General features: G+C 36.6%; 4 protein-coding genes across 4 annotated transcripts; 2 read left to right on the forward strand and 2 right to left on the reverse strand.

Moving 5' to 3' along the window:
* Positions 1–346: 346 nt before the first annotated feature.
* LOC126767786 (uncharacterized) lies at positions 347–2,118 on the reverse strand. The gene is made up of 2 exons (XM_050485420.1): positions 1,920–2,118; positions 347–1,374 (listed from the first exon to the last, which is right to left on the reverse strand). The coding sequence occupies exons 1-2, from the start codon at positions 1,974–1,976 to the stop codon at positions 589–591; spliced, it is 843 nt and encodes a 280-aa protein (XP_050341377.1). The 5' UTR covers positions 1,977–2,118; the 3' UTR covers positions 347–588.
* A 453-nt stretch (positions 2,119–2,571) lies between these two features.
* Positions 2,572–7,376, forward strand: LOC126767778 (uncharacterized). Its single transcript, XM_050485404.1, has 7 exons — positions 2,572–2,717; positions 2,801–2,936; positions 2,999–5,716; positions 5,786–6,082; positions 6,143–6,264; positions 6,327–6,985; positions 7,059–7,376. The coding sequence occupies exons 1-7, from the start codon at positions 2,682–2,684 to the stop codon at positions 7,255–7,257; spliced, it is 4,167 nt and encodes a 1,388-aa protein (XP_050341361.1). The 5' UTR covers positions 2,572–2,681; the 3' UTR covers positions 7,258–7,376.
* Positions 7,377–7,522: 146 nt separating this feature from the next.
* LOC126767780 (uncharacterized) lies at positions 7,523–9,621 on the forward strand. The gene is made up of 6 exons (XM_050485408.1): positions 7,523–7,668; positions 7,725–7,866; positions 7,925–8,303; positions 8,368–8,559; positions 8,622–8,793; positions 8,854–9,621. The coding sequence occupies exons 1-6, from the start codon at positions 7,603–7,605 to the stop codon at positions 9,550–9,552; spliced, it is 1,650 nt and encodes a 549-aa protein (XP_050341365.1). The 5' UTR covers positions 7,523–7,602; the 3' UTR covers positions 9,553–9,621.
* Positions 9,622–10,099: 478 nt separating this feature from the next.
* On the reverse strand, positions 10,100–16,461 carry LOC126768097 (uncharacterized). The gene is made up of 4 exons (XM_050485989.1): positions 15,244–16,461; positions 14,970–15,166; positions 10,428–11,541; positions 10,100–10,361 (listed from the first exon to the last, which is right to left on the reverse strand). Exons 1-4 carry the CDS (start codon positions 16,319–16,321, stop codon positions 10,162–10,164), a joined length of 2,589 nt encoding a protein of 862 aa, XP_050341946.1. The 5' UTR covers positions 16,322–16,461; the 3' UTR covers positions 10,100–10,161.
* Positions 16,462–18,000: the final 1,539 nt, after the last annotated feature.

The raw sequence follows: 18,000 nt of genomic DNA on the forward strand, positions 1-18,000 counted from the left end.
TCTGAGTTATTAAGACTGACAGCGCCGATAAGTGAATATATGGTACATTATAAAAATTTATTCTCAGTGAAATTTAATGGATGATAGAGGGATTTGGGAGGGATTTGGTATTTAGAGCGAAAAGCAACTTTTCGACCTTTCTTCCTGTCAATATGCCAATATTTTATTTAAAACCGATTAAATAGTTTAAAGAATGCCAAAAGTATCCAAAGTCAAATCTTTATATTACCTATGCACACACCAAAGACTAAAGAAACGAACTTAAGGAAATATAAGAAATGCGCACATACAATGAATTCGTATGTCTATATGTTTGTGTTGCCGCAAATGAACAAGCCTTAGTAGATTTAAAGTTCCATATAGCAAATTTAAATTTATTACAACAAAAATGGTGTTAATATGTATTAACTTTTATCTCGATATCGTTTAAATTACACTAAATGTGCTAAAATATCTATGCATACACATACATACATATATGTATATGTATGTATGTATGATCTATATTGTGTGTAATACCCGAAATTTCTGGTTAATCACAGTTGAGTAAATCAATTACATTCTCTACAAAGTAATACACAATCATACCTACTGGCCACCAGAACTGGACGAGGTGGAAGCCAGAGCATTACCACTGCTAGCCGCAAAGGCGCGCTGCAGATTACCGAAAAAGCCCCATAGCATACTAACAAGGCTGCCAGCAAAGTCAAGTAACTTGAATTCTGTGCTCTCGTTGGCGGATTCACGGTCCTCCTCTGTCTCTATTGCTGATGATTCATTCGCGGACATGTGATCGGCCATTCCACCCATCATCGAGCTCAACAGTTGATGATGTTGCCTAGCCGCATGTACCGTTTGGTTGTGCTGGTCGCGTACCGTATTCAGAAGAATACGCACAGGTTCCAAAACCGGAATGCTTTGTTTCGTGCGACTCCACATCATACCGCCGACATGGGGATGACTCTTGTTATTCACAGATTTAGGTGACTCATGCTGTTCATTGCGTCCAAAAATGTCATCCGCGTCCTCCAATGTGTTTTGTTTTGTTACAAGTAAGTCGTCAGTATGACTCATCGACTCCGTTGTGGAAACGTCAATTGTTTCAGTTGTATGAGTGCGTGAGAAGCCATTATCTAGACTCGTGTCCAGCTGCTCAATAAATGCCCCATATAACTGGGAAATGGGTGTTGATCGCTCCGTTACACGTATGGCAGCATTGCGTTCATGATCCACGCTGTGAACTTTCTCGTAGTCAAATTCCCTGATTTCAGCAATCTTAGCACCGGCTCTGCCTTGGTGTACATAGCTGACAATGTGGGTGGTTTGAGGTAGGGGAGTAGACGCCGGCAACGCTGCAATCTCCAAAATTGAGCACTGAAAGCAGAAAATGCAATATTTATTGAACAGTAGAAGTGAGAAACCTCATAAATCGATTCGTAAATTTAATTGAAACTTGCTAATGCAACACACGCGCGATACCACGCAAATGGCGGGCAATTATTCTAGTGGAAACACTGAAAAGGTTCGTAGCTCATCAAAATTACGCACAAATATGTTATGGCATTCATAACGACATACACACACACACACACTCAACTCTTGCACTCGATGAGCGTACGTTTCATTACAAAATACAATACATAGAGATATAACCGCCTAACTCATCGCTAATGGTGGAACCGTGTTCAAGGCCTAGACCGGGTTCTGCCGTTTCTCAAAAGATTTGTCTTTAGTTGCTAAAATATTGGAAGTTTTCGTCTAAATTATTCTCACCAGATTCACCAGATAATTGTCACGTTTTTAATATCACAAGCCCACTTAATTCTCTATAAAGTAAAATTCAAACATATACAATATAGATATTGCACCTCTGCAGAGGAATGGTTAATTGTAAATACGCATGTAAATTATGCACTTACTGTCGCGAACACAAACACACAGGTGGAATGCCACAAGGAACCATGTACTCCCAGCATTATGGCCGATTCAGATTGAAAAAAAATTAAATATTTGATTTAATGCAACGTTCTTGAACTTCAGTAAGAATATATTCCGCGGGATACAGTTTTGCTCCAAGCAACCCAACAGACAGCTGAGCCCGAACTAACCGCTACACACTTAGCCAATAAATCGAAGGTATGAATTCAAATTTTCGAAGTCAAACAAACTGATCCATGCACAAATTCAATGATTAGTATGCACAGCACATTTCAATACTTTTATGTTTCGCTGCATTACTCACATGGATTTATATCGCGGCGCACATGGAAACTTACTTGTAATTAACTGCGTTTGGACTTGCTGGAAGTTAATAGCACACAAGCGCACATACAAATCTACGATATACGTTTAATAGTATTGACAATGTTTAGAACGCCTTGCACCGATGCCAATAGCTCTGAATTATTTCGCACACACCTACAACGCCCCTGCATACATGTGGGGTGTGGGACACTATATGCTTCAGAGATTTTTGCTGTTTGTATGCGATTTGCTTACTGTGGTGCTTCACCCTTTTATAAAAATACTTTACGAAAAATCTGATTTTTTCAGTAATCTGCAAACATCTGAACCTTTCGTCAAAAAATTTTCAATGAAAATTTAAAAATACGAAAAACTTGTGTCATTTCTTCTGGTTTTTAGCAAAATTTCTTGTGTAAATAAAATTTTAATTGAAAACTATGCGAATATTTGGGAAAGTCCTGCAGACTTTGCGGGTGAGTTGACAACTAGTACACCCTCTTAGTGCCGTTGCCACTGTGCTGAATGCATATGTATACATGTATATATTTCTTCTTAGCTGTCTAGGCGACAACCGAACTTCAAACCACGTCGCTACTCTTCGATCTTGTGCTCCCATAACAGCGGGCGACGCACAAATCTTCATAACCGCAATGCAAAACATGGATCTATGCGATCAATGGCGGCAAAGTCAGGTAAATGGGTACTCTATAGCTATGGGAAGAAAAGTCTAATTTAAGTGTGTACCTAAATGCAGATTCTTCAAACAAAGGAAATGATATAAGCAAGACTAGCCTAACTAACATACTGCCAGTGGCTCTGATACAGTCTAAGTCTGCGACCACTTCCACAAAAATCATGTTGATTCCGCTTAACTTGTTTGATGGTGACGATGATGCCAGCAAAAACACCATGAACACTTTATCTATTATTCGAGAACATGCACGACAAATTGAAGCTTTTACTGAAAATGTAATGGGCACAGCAGAATCAACACATTATGGTGTACCATTGGCAAGTAATAACGCTGGAGCCTTGATGGATCAATGTTCAGGGAAAGACGATGTTACTCTATGGACACATGATGAGGAAATATCCAATTCACATGCATTACAGCCATCTGAAGAGACGATCAAGAGCAACCACATATCACTTTACGAAAAACTTGAGCGTGCCATGGCCGAACAAGAACGAAATCGTATCGAGACTCATGACTGTTATGAGGTAGCGGCCTGGAATAGTTCCAAACGTGACATGGTTGTGTATGTACCCGAGAATTTAGAGCAGAAATTGCAACAAATGGCAATAGCATCTATGCAGTTGATATTTGAAATGGATATGAGTAATATTCGTGATGCTATCTTCAGAAGTGCGGCCTTAGAGAAAATTAACATGTTTAAACCTCCAACACCGAAAGCTTTGGAAGATCCCACAGTGAAAATAGAAGCTAATTTGGATCTAGGAAGGGATAAAACTGAAAGCACTATTCCTCTTGACTTCAATGCAATGATCCAGGGTACGGTCGAAATTGATCCATCAAAATACACACCCAGCGTTCTAGGTGAGATCAAAGTGCCGGAGTTCAATGATTGTGTCACAACCATAGCGGCTAATATATGTAGTACAGCGTTGCAGAAGGGATTTCCCGCGGATCTTAGCCGAATGGCGTATTCGACAAAGTCTCCAGCCAAAATCAAAAGCACAAATCGAGACCCACACATTGTTTGTGTTCGCGATGGTTCCAAAGGATGCGTTTCACCAGGCAACGCCTCTTATCCAAAATTCAAACCTCAAGACATAACCACAAATACGCAACAAGCCAAAGAAAAGGCGAACAAAGCTAGTATATCGTCAGAAATCTCCCTACTCTCGTCTTCGGAAATAATTGACGCTTATAACTCACGTGGTCTAATGAGTTGTAAAGCTTATGCCAGAGCGCTAATTGAAGCAACCAAACGGCGTGCTGACATTGCTAACAAAAGTTCTGTACAATGTGATGATAAGAAATCTGTGAAAAAAGAAGCATTCAAGAAGAAAGATAAGTGTGGCGACACTAAAAACAATCCTTGTACCAAACCTCTGATAGACGAATGTGGTAACGAATTAAAAAAGAATTGTCCAACTAGGAAAAAGAAAGATAAGAAGAAGGACCCTTGCAAGAGTGATCCTTGTAAAAAGGCGGCTGGTAAAGACGAAGGATCTTGTACCACACCGGGTGTACCGAAACCCTGTGCCGGAAAGCGTAAAAAGAAGCCGACCAAGGATAAGGGGAAAAAAGACATATGTGGAAATTCGAAGAAAGGAAATAGATGTAATAGCGAAACTGATGTATGCCAACAGGAGAAAAAGCGGCCAAAACCAAAGAAGAAGAAATGTGATTTAGGTGACCCTTGTAAGGATCCGTGTCTTAACATCAATGAAAAATCTGACAAGAACAAAAAGGAATTCTCCTCTGGAAAAGATGACAAATGTAAGATGGTAAAGAGTTTATGTGATATGAAAAAATCCCCATCTTCGACTTGTGCTAGCGATAAGGCAGCGAAGAAATCTAAGAGCACCACCGACGTAAAAAAAACTGATAGCAAATGCGAATCCTCAAAAGCGAAAAAATCCGTATCCTCCAAAAGTAAATGCAAGCCATTTAATAGTGCTAGCTCTAAAGATAGCAATAAGTCAAAATGTGAATCAGGCGGAAAATCAGGTGGAAAAGCAAAAAACCTTTGCGACGTAAAGAAACCACCATCTAAATCAGCCACAAACAAAGAATGTAAACGTTATGAAGGCTTCTGCAAAAGCAAAGATTCGAAAACCTCCTCATCTGATAAAGACCCATGTAAAAAATCAAATGCAGATAAATCAGAATCGAAATGTAAACCGATTAAAAGTCTGTGTGATGCAAAGAAATCTAAATCGGACAAAAAGCCCGATTGCAAGTCTGAAAGTGTGCCGAAGGGTGCTTCAAAATGCAAACCCATTAAAAGTCTATGCGATGCAAAGAAATCAGCATCTTCAGACAAAAAGTCTTCTAGCAAATCGGCTGACTGCAAGAAAGCAAAATCGTCGTCGCCTAAGAGTGATTCGAAAGATCATTGTCAGACGAAGAAAAAGTCAACGAAACCCAATTGCAAAACCAAACCTGGTTCTTCTGCAAGGAAGTACAACACTTTGGCGAATAATAAGTCATTTATGGAAATGTCTCCCATTAAACGTTACTTCAGCACTATTCCCGTATACTCTATTCCACGTGGACTCATTTCATGGAGACAATTCAGTTCGAAGAAAAGTGGTAAAGGGAAAAAGAAAGGCAGCAAGGATGACGGAATGTGCATGCAGTATCAATCAAAACCAAAGATCAAACGCATTGATAAACTCGAACGGAGGAAACCGAAATTAGACTGTTATAGCGATCCTGATGAGTGCCAAGAACAAGCCTGTAAGGATCCTATGAAATCAAGCTGTGCCAATAGCAAAAAGGGTAAGAGCAAAAATACTGAAAAGATATTGCAAAATATAAACTTACATTTGAATTTTTAAAATAAGGCAGAAAATGAGAATCCCTCACCTCTCAGCTTTAGAACGTGTTTGCATATGACTAATCGCTTCCCTGTCCTTCACAAAAGAAATTATGGAACGGATTCCTGTAATGAAAATCGAGCCCGATGTTACGAAGAAGGTACAAAAAATTATGAATCCGAAAAAGAGCAGAAAATTGAGGAATATACTGATGAAGACAATACCGATTCATATCTTATAAACAAGACAAGAAACGAAGTGATAAGAATACTGGAACCGTGTACAGTCGAACGGTGTTTAGAAGCATTACCAAAGTTTAATGAGTATGGTAAAAAAATCCACTATTTATATAGGAATTTGTGATTTCGAAGAATAATCTATCCAATAGATGTACTGATACGCACCGAAGCAGTTGCGCTTTCAGGATCTGATCTCCATTACTATGAAACCGGAGGGAAATCCTATCCCGGCATGACTCTAGGTCATGATGCATCTGGAATAGTTCAAGAAGTATGCTCACTAATTTATATTTCTGGAAATTGTAGGACACGAACTTCTTCTGCCTTTTTTAGGTTGGTTGCTCAATAACGAAAATTCGACCAGGCGACCGTGTTGTTGTTGAATCGGGCTTAGCATGTGGCATTTGCGACTATTGCAAGAAAGGTTGTTACAACATCTGTAACAATTTAATATTCAATGGATTTCTACGCAAATACCAAGTTCACCCCGCTGATTTATGCCACAAAATCCCAGGCGATGTCGATATGATCGAAGCAACTCTTACGCAAACGTTGGCGCTTGGATGTCAGGCTTGTTTCAAAGCACAAGTTCTACCCACGACCAATGTCCTAATCATCGGAGCGGGTCCCACTGCCATTTCCGCGGCATTGTGCGCCCGCGCGATCGGGGTGGGTAACATCTGTGTAGCGTCCACAATAAAGGAACCCCTCGAAACAATTGAGAAAACCTTCCACTTTAAATGCATGCACTATGATGCGGACATGCAGTATTGCATGATACTTGAGTGTTTGTATAGCGCGTTACATGATTGGCCGGATGCTGTTATAAACTGTGCCGTGTCAGAGAAGTCAATGAATTTATCAGTAATGGCACTGAAGCCATGCGGCATATGCATCCTAGCGGAGTGTGATGCGGAGTGTGCGTGTTTCAATGCAATGGACGTTCTTATGAAAAATCTGAAACTGATTCCGAGCTTCCGTTCAATTAATATGTAAGTCATTGCCTCAATATTCACTCATCTGCAAAGCGTTTACATGTCGTTTGAACTTTTGTTACCTGTTTAGGTTTCCAACTGCGCTACAGTTGATTGATGGGGGTAAAGCACCTATTGGTCGACTAATTGCAAACGTCTTTCAATGGCGTAAAGTTGAGCAGGCTTTTCGAAAGGCGTTACATGAATCAAATATTGGTAATAAAAAAGTTGTAATAAGATGTACGGAGGAAGACAAAGATATATACAAGAAGGAAGATTGCAAAACTTAGACCAATAAAAATTAAAAAAATGGTATTTATAAGTGAAATTGTATTTGTGATAACTTCTGCTCTCGCTCTTTTTCTGCAATATAAAATAAAATTACGATAAAGAATTTTTTAATATATTTCACGGGTTCGTTTTATTCACTCGTTTCCGATTCCTTTCCTTATAGAATATGAACGCATATCTGGCAAACAGATGACGCCGTAACTAGTATGTCAGTTTGCGCAGCTGTTTTCTGAGAAAGCATCCCTGTAAAAAATATATACCTATTGTTTGCCTTTTGATGCAACGTGTTTGGTAGTATTTTGTAAAAATTTGTATATTGTTTTAATTTTTCATAAAATCTTATAATGGGAAAGCTCGATGTTACCGTGTTACGATATTTAACCAAGGAAGATTTTCGTGTGCTTACAGCGGTTTGTTTTCCCTAATGTAATAATGTACAATTCGATTAATTTTGTTTATATTTTAGATCGAAATGGGAATGAAGAATCATGAGCTTGTACCTGGACAATTAGCTGCATCTATTGCTAATTTAAAGGCTGGCGGCGTCCATAAATTACTGAGGGAGCTATGTAAACATAAACTGGTTTCATACGAACGTGGAAAAAAATGTGAGGAAACGAGAAAAATGCTAAACAATACGCCTATTATAATAAGTTTTTCGCACAGATGATGGATATCGCCTAACAAACACGGGGTATGACTATTTGGCTTTGAAATCTCTTACGTTGCGCGGTTCTGTATCGTCATTTGGTAACCAAATAGGTGTGGGCAAGGAATCAAATATATACGTGGTTGCTGACGAAGACGGTAAATCTATATGCTTAAAGCTTCATCGACTAGGTAGGACCTGTTTCAGAAATATTAAATCAAAGCGAGATTATCATGGTCGTCGACACAAAGCCTCGTGGCTATATTTATCACGTATATCGGCAACTAGAGAATTTGCTTATATGAGTGCCTTGCACGATCGTGGGTTCCCAGTGCCTAAACCAATAGACTTCAATCGACATTGCGTGTTAATGGAGCTTGTCAACGGATGGCCAATGTAAGTTATATGAGAATGAAAAGCATATGAACAAAAATTTTAATTCAATTAAATCTCTACAAAGGACACAGGTTCAAGAATTAACAGATGTTGAACAAGTTTATGATGATCTTATGAATTTAATCGTTCGTCTTGGTAATGCTGGGGTTATCCATGGGGACTTCAATGAATTCAATTTAATGCTCACAGACGATGGAACGCCAATTTTAATTGATTTTCCACAAATGATGTCAACCTCACATGAAAATGCTGAATTGTAAGATATATACTTTTATACTTATTGACGATCAGTTATTAATTATTATTTGTGTTAATTAGTTTCTTCGATCGGGATGTGAATTGCGTCCGCGAAATGTTCCGTAGAAAATTTGGTTACGAAAGTGTAGACTTTCCTAAGTTTGCAGACTTAAAACGCGAAGACAACTTGGATGCAGAAGTACATTGCACAGGTTACGGTGTTACCAAGGAAATGGAGAGAGACATTTTGCAGGTAATTTGATTAAATGCGTAAAGATAACTCTATGGTAACATAATTTTGATGAATTTCTAGGAATATGGCATGATCCCCGAGGACGCCGATGAAACAATTCTTGAAAGCGATGATTCTGAGCTGGAAGAAACGCCAGTTGATAATTATCCCAAGGATACTCTTAAAGAGTATCGTCTTCAGCTTCAAAACGAAGTGAATTTCAGCGAAATGAAAAACACGCAGAAAACCGACGATTCTATACGACGTTATATTGAATCATGCTCGCAATATCTGGCGAATATAGATCTAGATCCATTATCCGAACTGACAAATGAGCCCTCCCAAATAATGCTCACTAACTCAAACGAAGGTAAAACCAACAACATTCATCCAAGCCAAAATTTAGCTGAAGTTTTAAAAGATAACGGATCTAATGTGTGTGTCAACGCTAATGATTCAGATGCTGCATCAATGAGTTCTAATGATTTGGAAACCGATAACGTTCCCGAACTGCACGACATGGATCCAAATTCCCGAATGTATCGTTTAAAATTGGTGGAAAAGCTTTTGAATGATACACGCAGTCAGCGATCTTATTCAACCACTGCTAGTACTATAGCGCCATCAGTTATAACTGATCGTATTCGAAAAAATATGGGCGCAAAAGAAAAACGTGAAATGCGTAAGCATTGTGTGGCGAAAGGCGAGGCCAGTGCAGTGCACAGGCATCGCAAAGAAAATAAGGATGTGGTTAAAGAGTATGCTGGATGGGACTTTTGAAGAGCTTCCATTTTGTATTTCCAAACGAATGAGTGATAAATAAACGAACTAACGAAATTAAAAAAAACAGACATCGCTCTTTTGATATTTGCTTCGTTAAAAATATAATTTCCAAGTTGCTCTATTCACCAATCAAATATTTTATATACATACATACATATTTCAATGAACACTTTCTTTAATATGGATGTCACTTGATGTAAGTACTTTTTTAATATTTTAATATCAGGCTACGGATGATTTTATTAGTGGAGGGCATCACCATTCATGGATCCACCTACCTAACTACCTTAAAGAAAGCCGATCCATGAAAACTGTTGCTTTCAAATCTACTTAAATGTTATTTATCATATAAACAGCATATACCTTTAGTTGTTATGTGGATTTGAGTATTATTGCTCATCAGATGCTTTTTGTAATCAGTATTGGGACAGACTTGCTATAAGGTACTAATCAATAATTTATTTTCCGAAAGTTTTTGGACATGAGTTGATGCAAAATGATCAATGTGAAGCGTTTGCGAATCAATAAAAATACTAAAGTCGCATTGAAGGTTTCTTTAAGATTATTTTATTTGTACAGAGCAATCTATCATTCTTACATTCAAATCTAATCAGATACATCTAGAAGTCCTTTTCGATCGAAATATGGTAGTAGTGCTTTGATTATACTTTGCACCTTTTTATTGGTATACAATCTTTTGTAAAAATTTTTGGAACGCTCATTAACCTCGGTTAAGCTATTAAGGTCTGAATCGTCACTATTTTCACTGATCTGGAGCGGTTGGTTTACTATCGTAGATGTTAATGCTGGAAAGTAAGAAGATTTTAATGTATCATTTATATAAAAAAAGAGTAAAAAATGTAAAAAAATACCATAGAAACGTCGATCTTCCAATTGAATACAGAGCTCGTGTAAGGAAGGAATATGCCCACCATATGTGAGCTTGTGTAGTGTGCTACTTAAAACCTCATGGTAATATTGAATTAATTCATCCTGACGATGCAAACGCAGTTGGTTTTCAAATGAAGTGTTAATTAGATAATGTAAGTCCCCGGCTGGCGATGACCAATTACTAAATTGAAAATCAATTAAGCGTGCATCCTTAACGTGCTTTGTGCGATTATTGTCGCCATGCTCTTCAAATGAGAACATTATATTAGTGGTCCAAACGTCGCCATGAATGAGCGTGAGGAAATGTCCCTCTTTAGGATCAAAACTCCGCACAGAATACTCGAATATATAGGGCTTCAGTTTGAGTAATTTCTCTTTGTAGTAATGTCCCAATTCCTCACAATTGTCAGCGAAATTTGCACATACCTCAACCATGCCTTCGTGGAAAGGTTCAAAGGCGTGATTTGAACGTCTGAGATACCCACCTTGTAAATTTGTCAAAATCTTTGGCGTGCGTTCGTTAAGCACAGCGGCAGTAGCATGAAATTTAGCCAGTTTCCTCAAGATTAGCCGAGCTTGCGACTCATCCAGCCCGGCTATACGATCACCTACGATAAAGTCCGACGCCGACAAATCCTCAAAAATTATAGCTGATCGTTCGAAATCCACATGTATTGTATCGGCAAAGAGCTTCTCATCATCCCCTATTTCTACCAATAATGCGGTCATTTGTGGTAGAATCTGTTTATACATAAGCATTTCTCTGTTGTAAACATCGAAATCATTCATAAATCTAGCAATGACTGGATCACCCTCATAATTAGTTTTTGCGATGTAAAATGCCTGACGCGGCTCCTTGCAGTTTGACTCCAGGAACTCTACTTTAAAACGCGTTAAAGTACTAATGAAACTATCACCTTTTGATGTTCCGCTAGAGTCACTAAGATTTGTTACAATGAGTCCTTTGTCTTTTTTGTATTCACGCAAAATTGTCTCGAAGTATTCCTTTGTTAACCAAGTTAAAACTGACTCAGTTGTTTCCTTCATTTTAATTAAATCAAATTCAATGCGATCACTGCTAAGCACAACCGAGTTCTAGAGACAACAAAATATTTGATGAATCTTTTATATAAGATGCCTCTTATAATTTACCTAGTTTTACAGTGAGCTGATAAGAATAGAAATGGGTGCAATGAGAGCAGTAATTTCTTCACATTATGGTGGTAACAAAAGGTAGTAACTTTGAGAATTGTTCGCAGTTGTGCTTAACTTTTCCGATCTTTCAAGAGTAACAATTTTAATAAAGTGCGAAAATTGTAGAATATCATAGCTCTTCATCTCTAGACTCATCCAAATATCAAGAATGAATTTTGACTAAGGAACACCATTTTAAAAGGTACTTTTGATGACAATAAAGCTTTTTTAGACGAATAATTTTGATGAAATTTTCTAAGCTCTACTCAATTATAACATTATTGAAGATTTCCCAAATTACGTCCGTAAAGAGGAAGTTTTTAAAATAAATTTAGACCTTGTTGCTTACTTCTTACGATTTACACTCATTTAAACGAGTGAAGTTAGCTATGTGCACAATCCCCTAATACCCATGTACACTTATTTGTTTAATCATAGTAACCACTTGTACATATACTACATTGAAAAACTTCTGTACAAATATATGACAGATTAACTATTTGTTAAGTTTTATTAAATCGAAATAACACAGAGATGTTTCGAAGCGTATTACAAATTGTTATTGCTATTCCGCTGGGCACTTGCATATAGCCTTATCTTACATATACATACATATGTACATATGTATATAAGAAATAAGTGCATTGTCAAGGAGCTGTCTCCTATACGTTTTGATAGTAGTTGGTATTGTAATCATCACTTAAATAAATATTTTTTCGTACTCACTACTATTTATTAGATATCGTGATCATGTTAAATTTACAATGAAAGTCGCTGCGAAAGCAAAAGTGCATACTAATTTGGCCTCCCCAGGTTGAGATTATGATAGATCAAATGAAACAACATTAGTATTAACCTATAGATGCGGTATAATGTCAACCCGAAGTTCGAAAATGTTCTTGTTAGATACATGGACGTTAAGGGGAGTATAGACCCGATTTTTGGCACAAAGAATACTGTCATCACAAAAATATTCTCCCCGAACTTCAATTTAAATCCGATATCTTGAGGGCATTGTTTGTACAAAGTTGTATTTTGATAACCTCATTCATGTTTGATTTGTATGCTGTAAAGTGAAAGAATCAGATGGATTTTACTTTCCATATATTAGGCGTGGCTGTCATCCGATTTTACTTATGTATATCTAACTCGATTGATTTTAGGTGAACAAAAGTATGTTATTACCTTGTAGTAATCGAATGCGATATTCGCCGTGGCCAAGGCGCAAACAACCATAAATCTTTCGCAGAACCTTTCTCTCGAAAACTCGCAACGTCGACTCATCAGTTATTGTCATCGTCCAAGCCTCTGCACCGGATTAGGGGAATATTTAATAAAATTATGGTGCCCAGCACCAACCGAAATATACATCAATCCGATCGAAACATTAAAAACCAAGGGGACAGCGCTAACATATATACTTTATGGTTAAATATAAAACGATGTTTAAGTTGTCTGTCGTGTACAAAAAAATCTTTTGTTCTGGGTATAAGAAGGCGAATTTTCAAGACCATTGCAATGATTATCATTTACTTCTGTACTCTACGTAAAGATGAGATTGAGATATGCCTACATACATATGTATTAAACAATGCTAACATTTTACGACATAATAACCATATATTACCCGCAAACGCGTTAATTCCACCTTACATTCTCTGTATTTGTTCATGAATTTTGGGATTCCGCACAATTTATATTTATTATCGTAAGTATCTGTGCGCAATTTTTTGCACAGAATATTGTGAAATAGACTTATCTTAACGACAGATCTAAGTACTCAACTTCTAATTATCGTACTCATATTAAAGACGCTTCTAAATTAGTTGGAGCATATTTGTCCCTTAATTTAAGTTATTCTTCAAAATTCTCATAGCGGAGTTAGATTAGAGTCAAAATTTAGAGTCGGCCTAAAGTTAAAGCAACAGTTTTATATGAAACAATATCTTAGAAATTTATACGTTTTGCATTTATGGTTTAAACTAAAACCAGTCATGCTAAGTAACGAGCCGCAGGGCGTAGTGGTCTGCCTGATTTCAGCTGAAAGGATGTACTGAACTGGTCGGGACAGGGTCGAAGAACTCGTCTTCATTTTCGTTTCCACTTAAAGCAAGCCTTGTGCGATTTACTGTTAACTCTGTCCGACACACATGCATATGCGAGTGTAAGTGTAGTAATGTTGAGCGTTGTAAACCGTGTAAAAGTTGTTTGCTCATTTGTGGTGAAATTCTGAAGTTCGATAACGAATTTTATACGTACATTGTGCACACATACATACTGACATACATGTGTATATCCATACAGATAACTTTAATAATATTTGTAATTATAAATGTGAATGTAAATTTGTTTGTTAGGCTTTCACGCCGAAACCGCTTAACCGTATCATCATGAAACTTAGTACCCATAATGGCCTTCGAAAGGACATAAAATACTTATAACTTAAAAAAAAGTATATTTTTTACGGACTGAGAAAAAATCTCTTTTTGCAGATGTTATGGTTTGTAAACAAAAGTGACATTTTGAAAAATTAAAAAATATATATTTGATGCTTTTGGAAAATTGTTAAATTTTGTTTTTAAAGAAATGATAGAAGCTACTACCCATACAAATCGACAAAATATTAGTGCCGAAGTTCCAGTTAAAGAAAAAAATAAAAATCTGTTCAGTTTCCGGTTAAGCTCAGATTTGGTGTTACTGTCAGCAAAGCGTAAGGGCAGACATTACAGGAGGCAGGGGTGCATTCAGAAAAGCTATCCTTCTTTAAGCTCAAGGTTAGCCTGTTCGCGAGTGTCAAATGTCCACAAAGCCGCGGGCAAAGCTAGTATTTCTAAAAATCAGACAAAATTGGAGTTTTCTGGTAACCACCTCCGGCACGAAGATGATCGGCGCGGTAAAGTATACGGGTACATACTATATTTAGTTATTTGCTGTTGTTTATGATCTTTGATTATTTTAAGAAATTCATGCGATCGAAGCACCGGGTAAAGGTAGTATAATAATAGAATGCGTATGTAATTGATGTTTAAAATTGACTCAATTTGAATAGTCGTTATACAATTTGTATAAATGAATATGTTAGAATTCACACATTAAAACATAAAAAATATAAACATTACAAACATTACAAACATAACTACAAAACATATTATTCAGTTATTCTACTAAATACTTACTGCCATAATACCTTGGGGATAAAGAACGAAACGATATTGTATTTATTTAGGAACATTTCTTTTATTCACATATTGATAAAATTGCGTATATTTACATATGTATATATGGTACATACGTATATACAATCCAAAGACCTTTACTATTATATTTTATTTAGTTACATCAAGTAGTCCTTTGCGATCGAAGTAAGGCAGTAATGCTATAGCGTTATCTTGTATTCTCTTATTTGTGTATAAAAGCCTATGAAATGCATGCGAACGTTCCCCAGTTCCCATCATAATGTTGAAATCGGCTTCATCAGTTTTGTCATTAATAAGGAGAGCCTGACATGTCAGCGACGAAGCAACCGCTACGGAGAGAACAGAAAATGTATTGTCAATGCAAATTTCAAATACCAGAAATATGTATGCGTATGTATTTACGTACCGTAAAATCGGTGAGACTCCATTTGCACAGTAAATTCATGTAAACTAGGTATGTGTCCTTTATAATGGAGTAGACGCAAAGTTTCAGACAAAAAACCATGATAATACTTGACAAGTTCATCCTCTCGGTGCAGCTTAAATTCTAAAGGCAATGAAGTTTGAAAGAAATAGTGAAGGTCGAGCGCCGGCGACGTCCATGCACTGAATTGAAAATCGATCAGCAGGATATCTTTAATTACCCTTCCAGTTGTTGATCGTTCATCACTACCGTCACAATATTCATATCTTAACATTACATTATTGGTCCACATATCACCATGATTAAGTGTTAAAAAGTCATCCTGACGGGGATCAAAGGCACGCGTACCATATTCCATCACATGTGACTTTAACTTGTGCAGTTTGTTCTTGTAATAAGATCCCAAACTCGCGCACTCTCCAGCAAAATCCGCACAAGCTTCTAGAACGCCCTCGAAAAACGGTGCAAACCCACTTGTCTCACGATTAAATATCCCCCTTTGCAATTTAGTTAGAATGCCAGGCTCACGCTCATTTAGTACGGCCGCGGTTGCATGCATTTTTGCTAGTTTTTTAAGTGTCAACATGGTCTGCGCTTCATCCATCCCAACTAACCGATCGGGAATAACAAATTTTAACACTGCAAGGTCTTCAAAAATTATAGCTGAATGCTTGTAGTCCACATAAATGGTGTCGGCAAATAGTTTATCTGTGTCACCGATTTCCTTTAGCAACTCGGTCAGTTTTGGTAAGACTTTTTCGTACATTAACATTTCCGTATTATAGATATCATATTGACTCATGATACTTGCTGTGAAGGGATCACTTTCATGTGAGGTCTTCACGATATATAAACCATGTTCGGTTTCCTTGGTGCTTAACTTGAAATCGACGCTGATTCGTGTCATCACACTGGCATAGTTGTCACCCTTTTTTGTGGCTGGTTTTATGTCCAGTTTTGTGATTGAAAGTCCTTCATCCTTTTTATACTTTCGTAGAAAAGACTCGACGTACTCCGTTGTTAACCAAAGTGGGGCTGTCTGGTATTTTATGTCCTTCATTGTTTAAAGAAATTAAAATTAATTTATATTCTATTGTTTGTCTTCACTCAGCAAGTTTTTCTTCAAGTCTGGAAGCTTTCTTCAATCGGACACTGGCATTTATAACTAGCTGGCCGCACTTTACAAACATATATTATCAATTATATCTGCCGTCTGAGAGTGAACTAATAGAAATGAAAAACCCATAGGCTTTAACATGTGTGTGTGTTTATGTGTGTGCCAATTCAGCAAGTAATAACTAAAATTGCGAATGCCAACTTTGAAATAGCTAAGTACCCACTTACCTCTGTTCCGTTGTAATATTCGAAAAGATAAGTTTGTAATTTTTGTAGATAGTATTTTTATTATTACTATATTACTACATATGTATATATGTATATATGTGTGTAAGTATGCACCTACTTAAGTAAAAGGGAAGAGAATAGAGATCTCACCCATACGAAATACTCTAGCAACATTTTGCTCAATAGATAGTTCAAATATTTTTGTACTTTCACTTGATCTGTTCGTACTTCTGTACAATATCAGATAACTTAAAGTAAGTAGGGTAGAATGGATTAATGTTCGGCAATGACCATATAGTATGTATATAATCGTCGACCCCTGCCGTCCATTGAGCTAGTTTAATTATATCCCAACCCATATGTTCATCGGTAAATACATTAAATAACTGAAATAAATAATAGCTTTTGTCGCCGCACAATCAGTCATGTTCAGATTATTTTGTAGTGGAATAGGAGCTCCGGCTCTATTCCTTCGCTTCGTGTATAATAATTTAATGTAAATGCCTTTTATTCCTACAAAATCTTAAATATGTGTAGATACCATATACATATGTATACACTCGTGGCCACGCAAAATTTTCAAGTATTGTGCATATTTAACTACATTTTATATCGATACTTTATGCGGTATAGAAATTTTTTTATTTAAAAATAACTTAATGACTTGTTATTAATCAAAATATTAAAAATTGAAAACAAAACACATTCAACTATAGATAAATCAATTGAATGATAGTGAGCTTTACAAAATGAGCTCGAAGTGTAAGAGACTGACATGTGATCAAAAAATTATATTTTTTATTTCTTTAATATAATTTCATTTACACTATACTTGAAATTAATATTATATATTTTTTTAATTGAAACACGAAGTTTAGTAGGTGTAACACTTTAAAAACAATAAAATCGGCCGCTTTTGTATAAGCACAGAAAAGCTAATTTGTGTTTTACTCATTAAACGAAATAAATTAAAAACTATAATTATAATATGATAATATAATTTAGTTTACTTATGCTTACTAAAAAAATAAAAAATACAAAATTGGTGAAAATAATGAATGAACGAAAAAGTCCGAAAAAAATTAAGAAAGTATAGTGGTAAGGTTTGCGTGGCCACGAGTGTAATATACATACATACATATGCACATATACCGCTGTTTCATATGCGGTACATACACAAGTACCTGCATACATACGTATGTAGGCATTGCGGGGAGGGTATACTATATGCTAGCCCTTTAGTAGCTTACTAAAGTATTCAAACAGTGAAATATGATTTGCAATTAAAGACGAAAACGTTCATTGCTTGGTCCATGGAAAAAACTATGAATTTTCCAAATCTTAACTGTAAATGAACATTCTTTTGCTTTGATACTTGTTTATAGACTGGCGAAA

This window comes from Bactrocera neohumeralis, chromosome 2 (genome assembly GCF_024586455.1).
Source record: "Bactrocera neohumeralis isolate Rockhampton chromosome 2, APGP_CSIRO_Bneo_wtdbg2-racon-allhic-juicebox.fasta_v2, whole genome shotgun sequence".
Lineage (NCBI taxonomy): Eukaryota > Metazoa > Arthropoda > Insecta > Diptera > Tephritidae > Bactrocera > Bactrocera neohumeralis.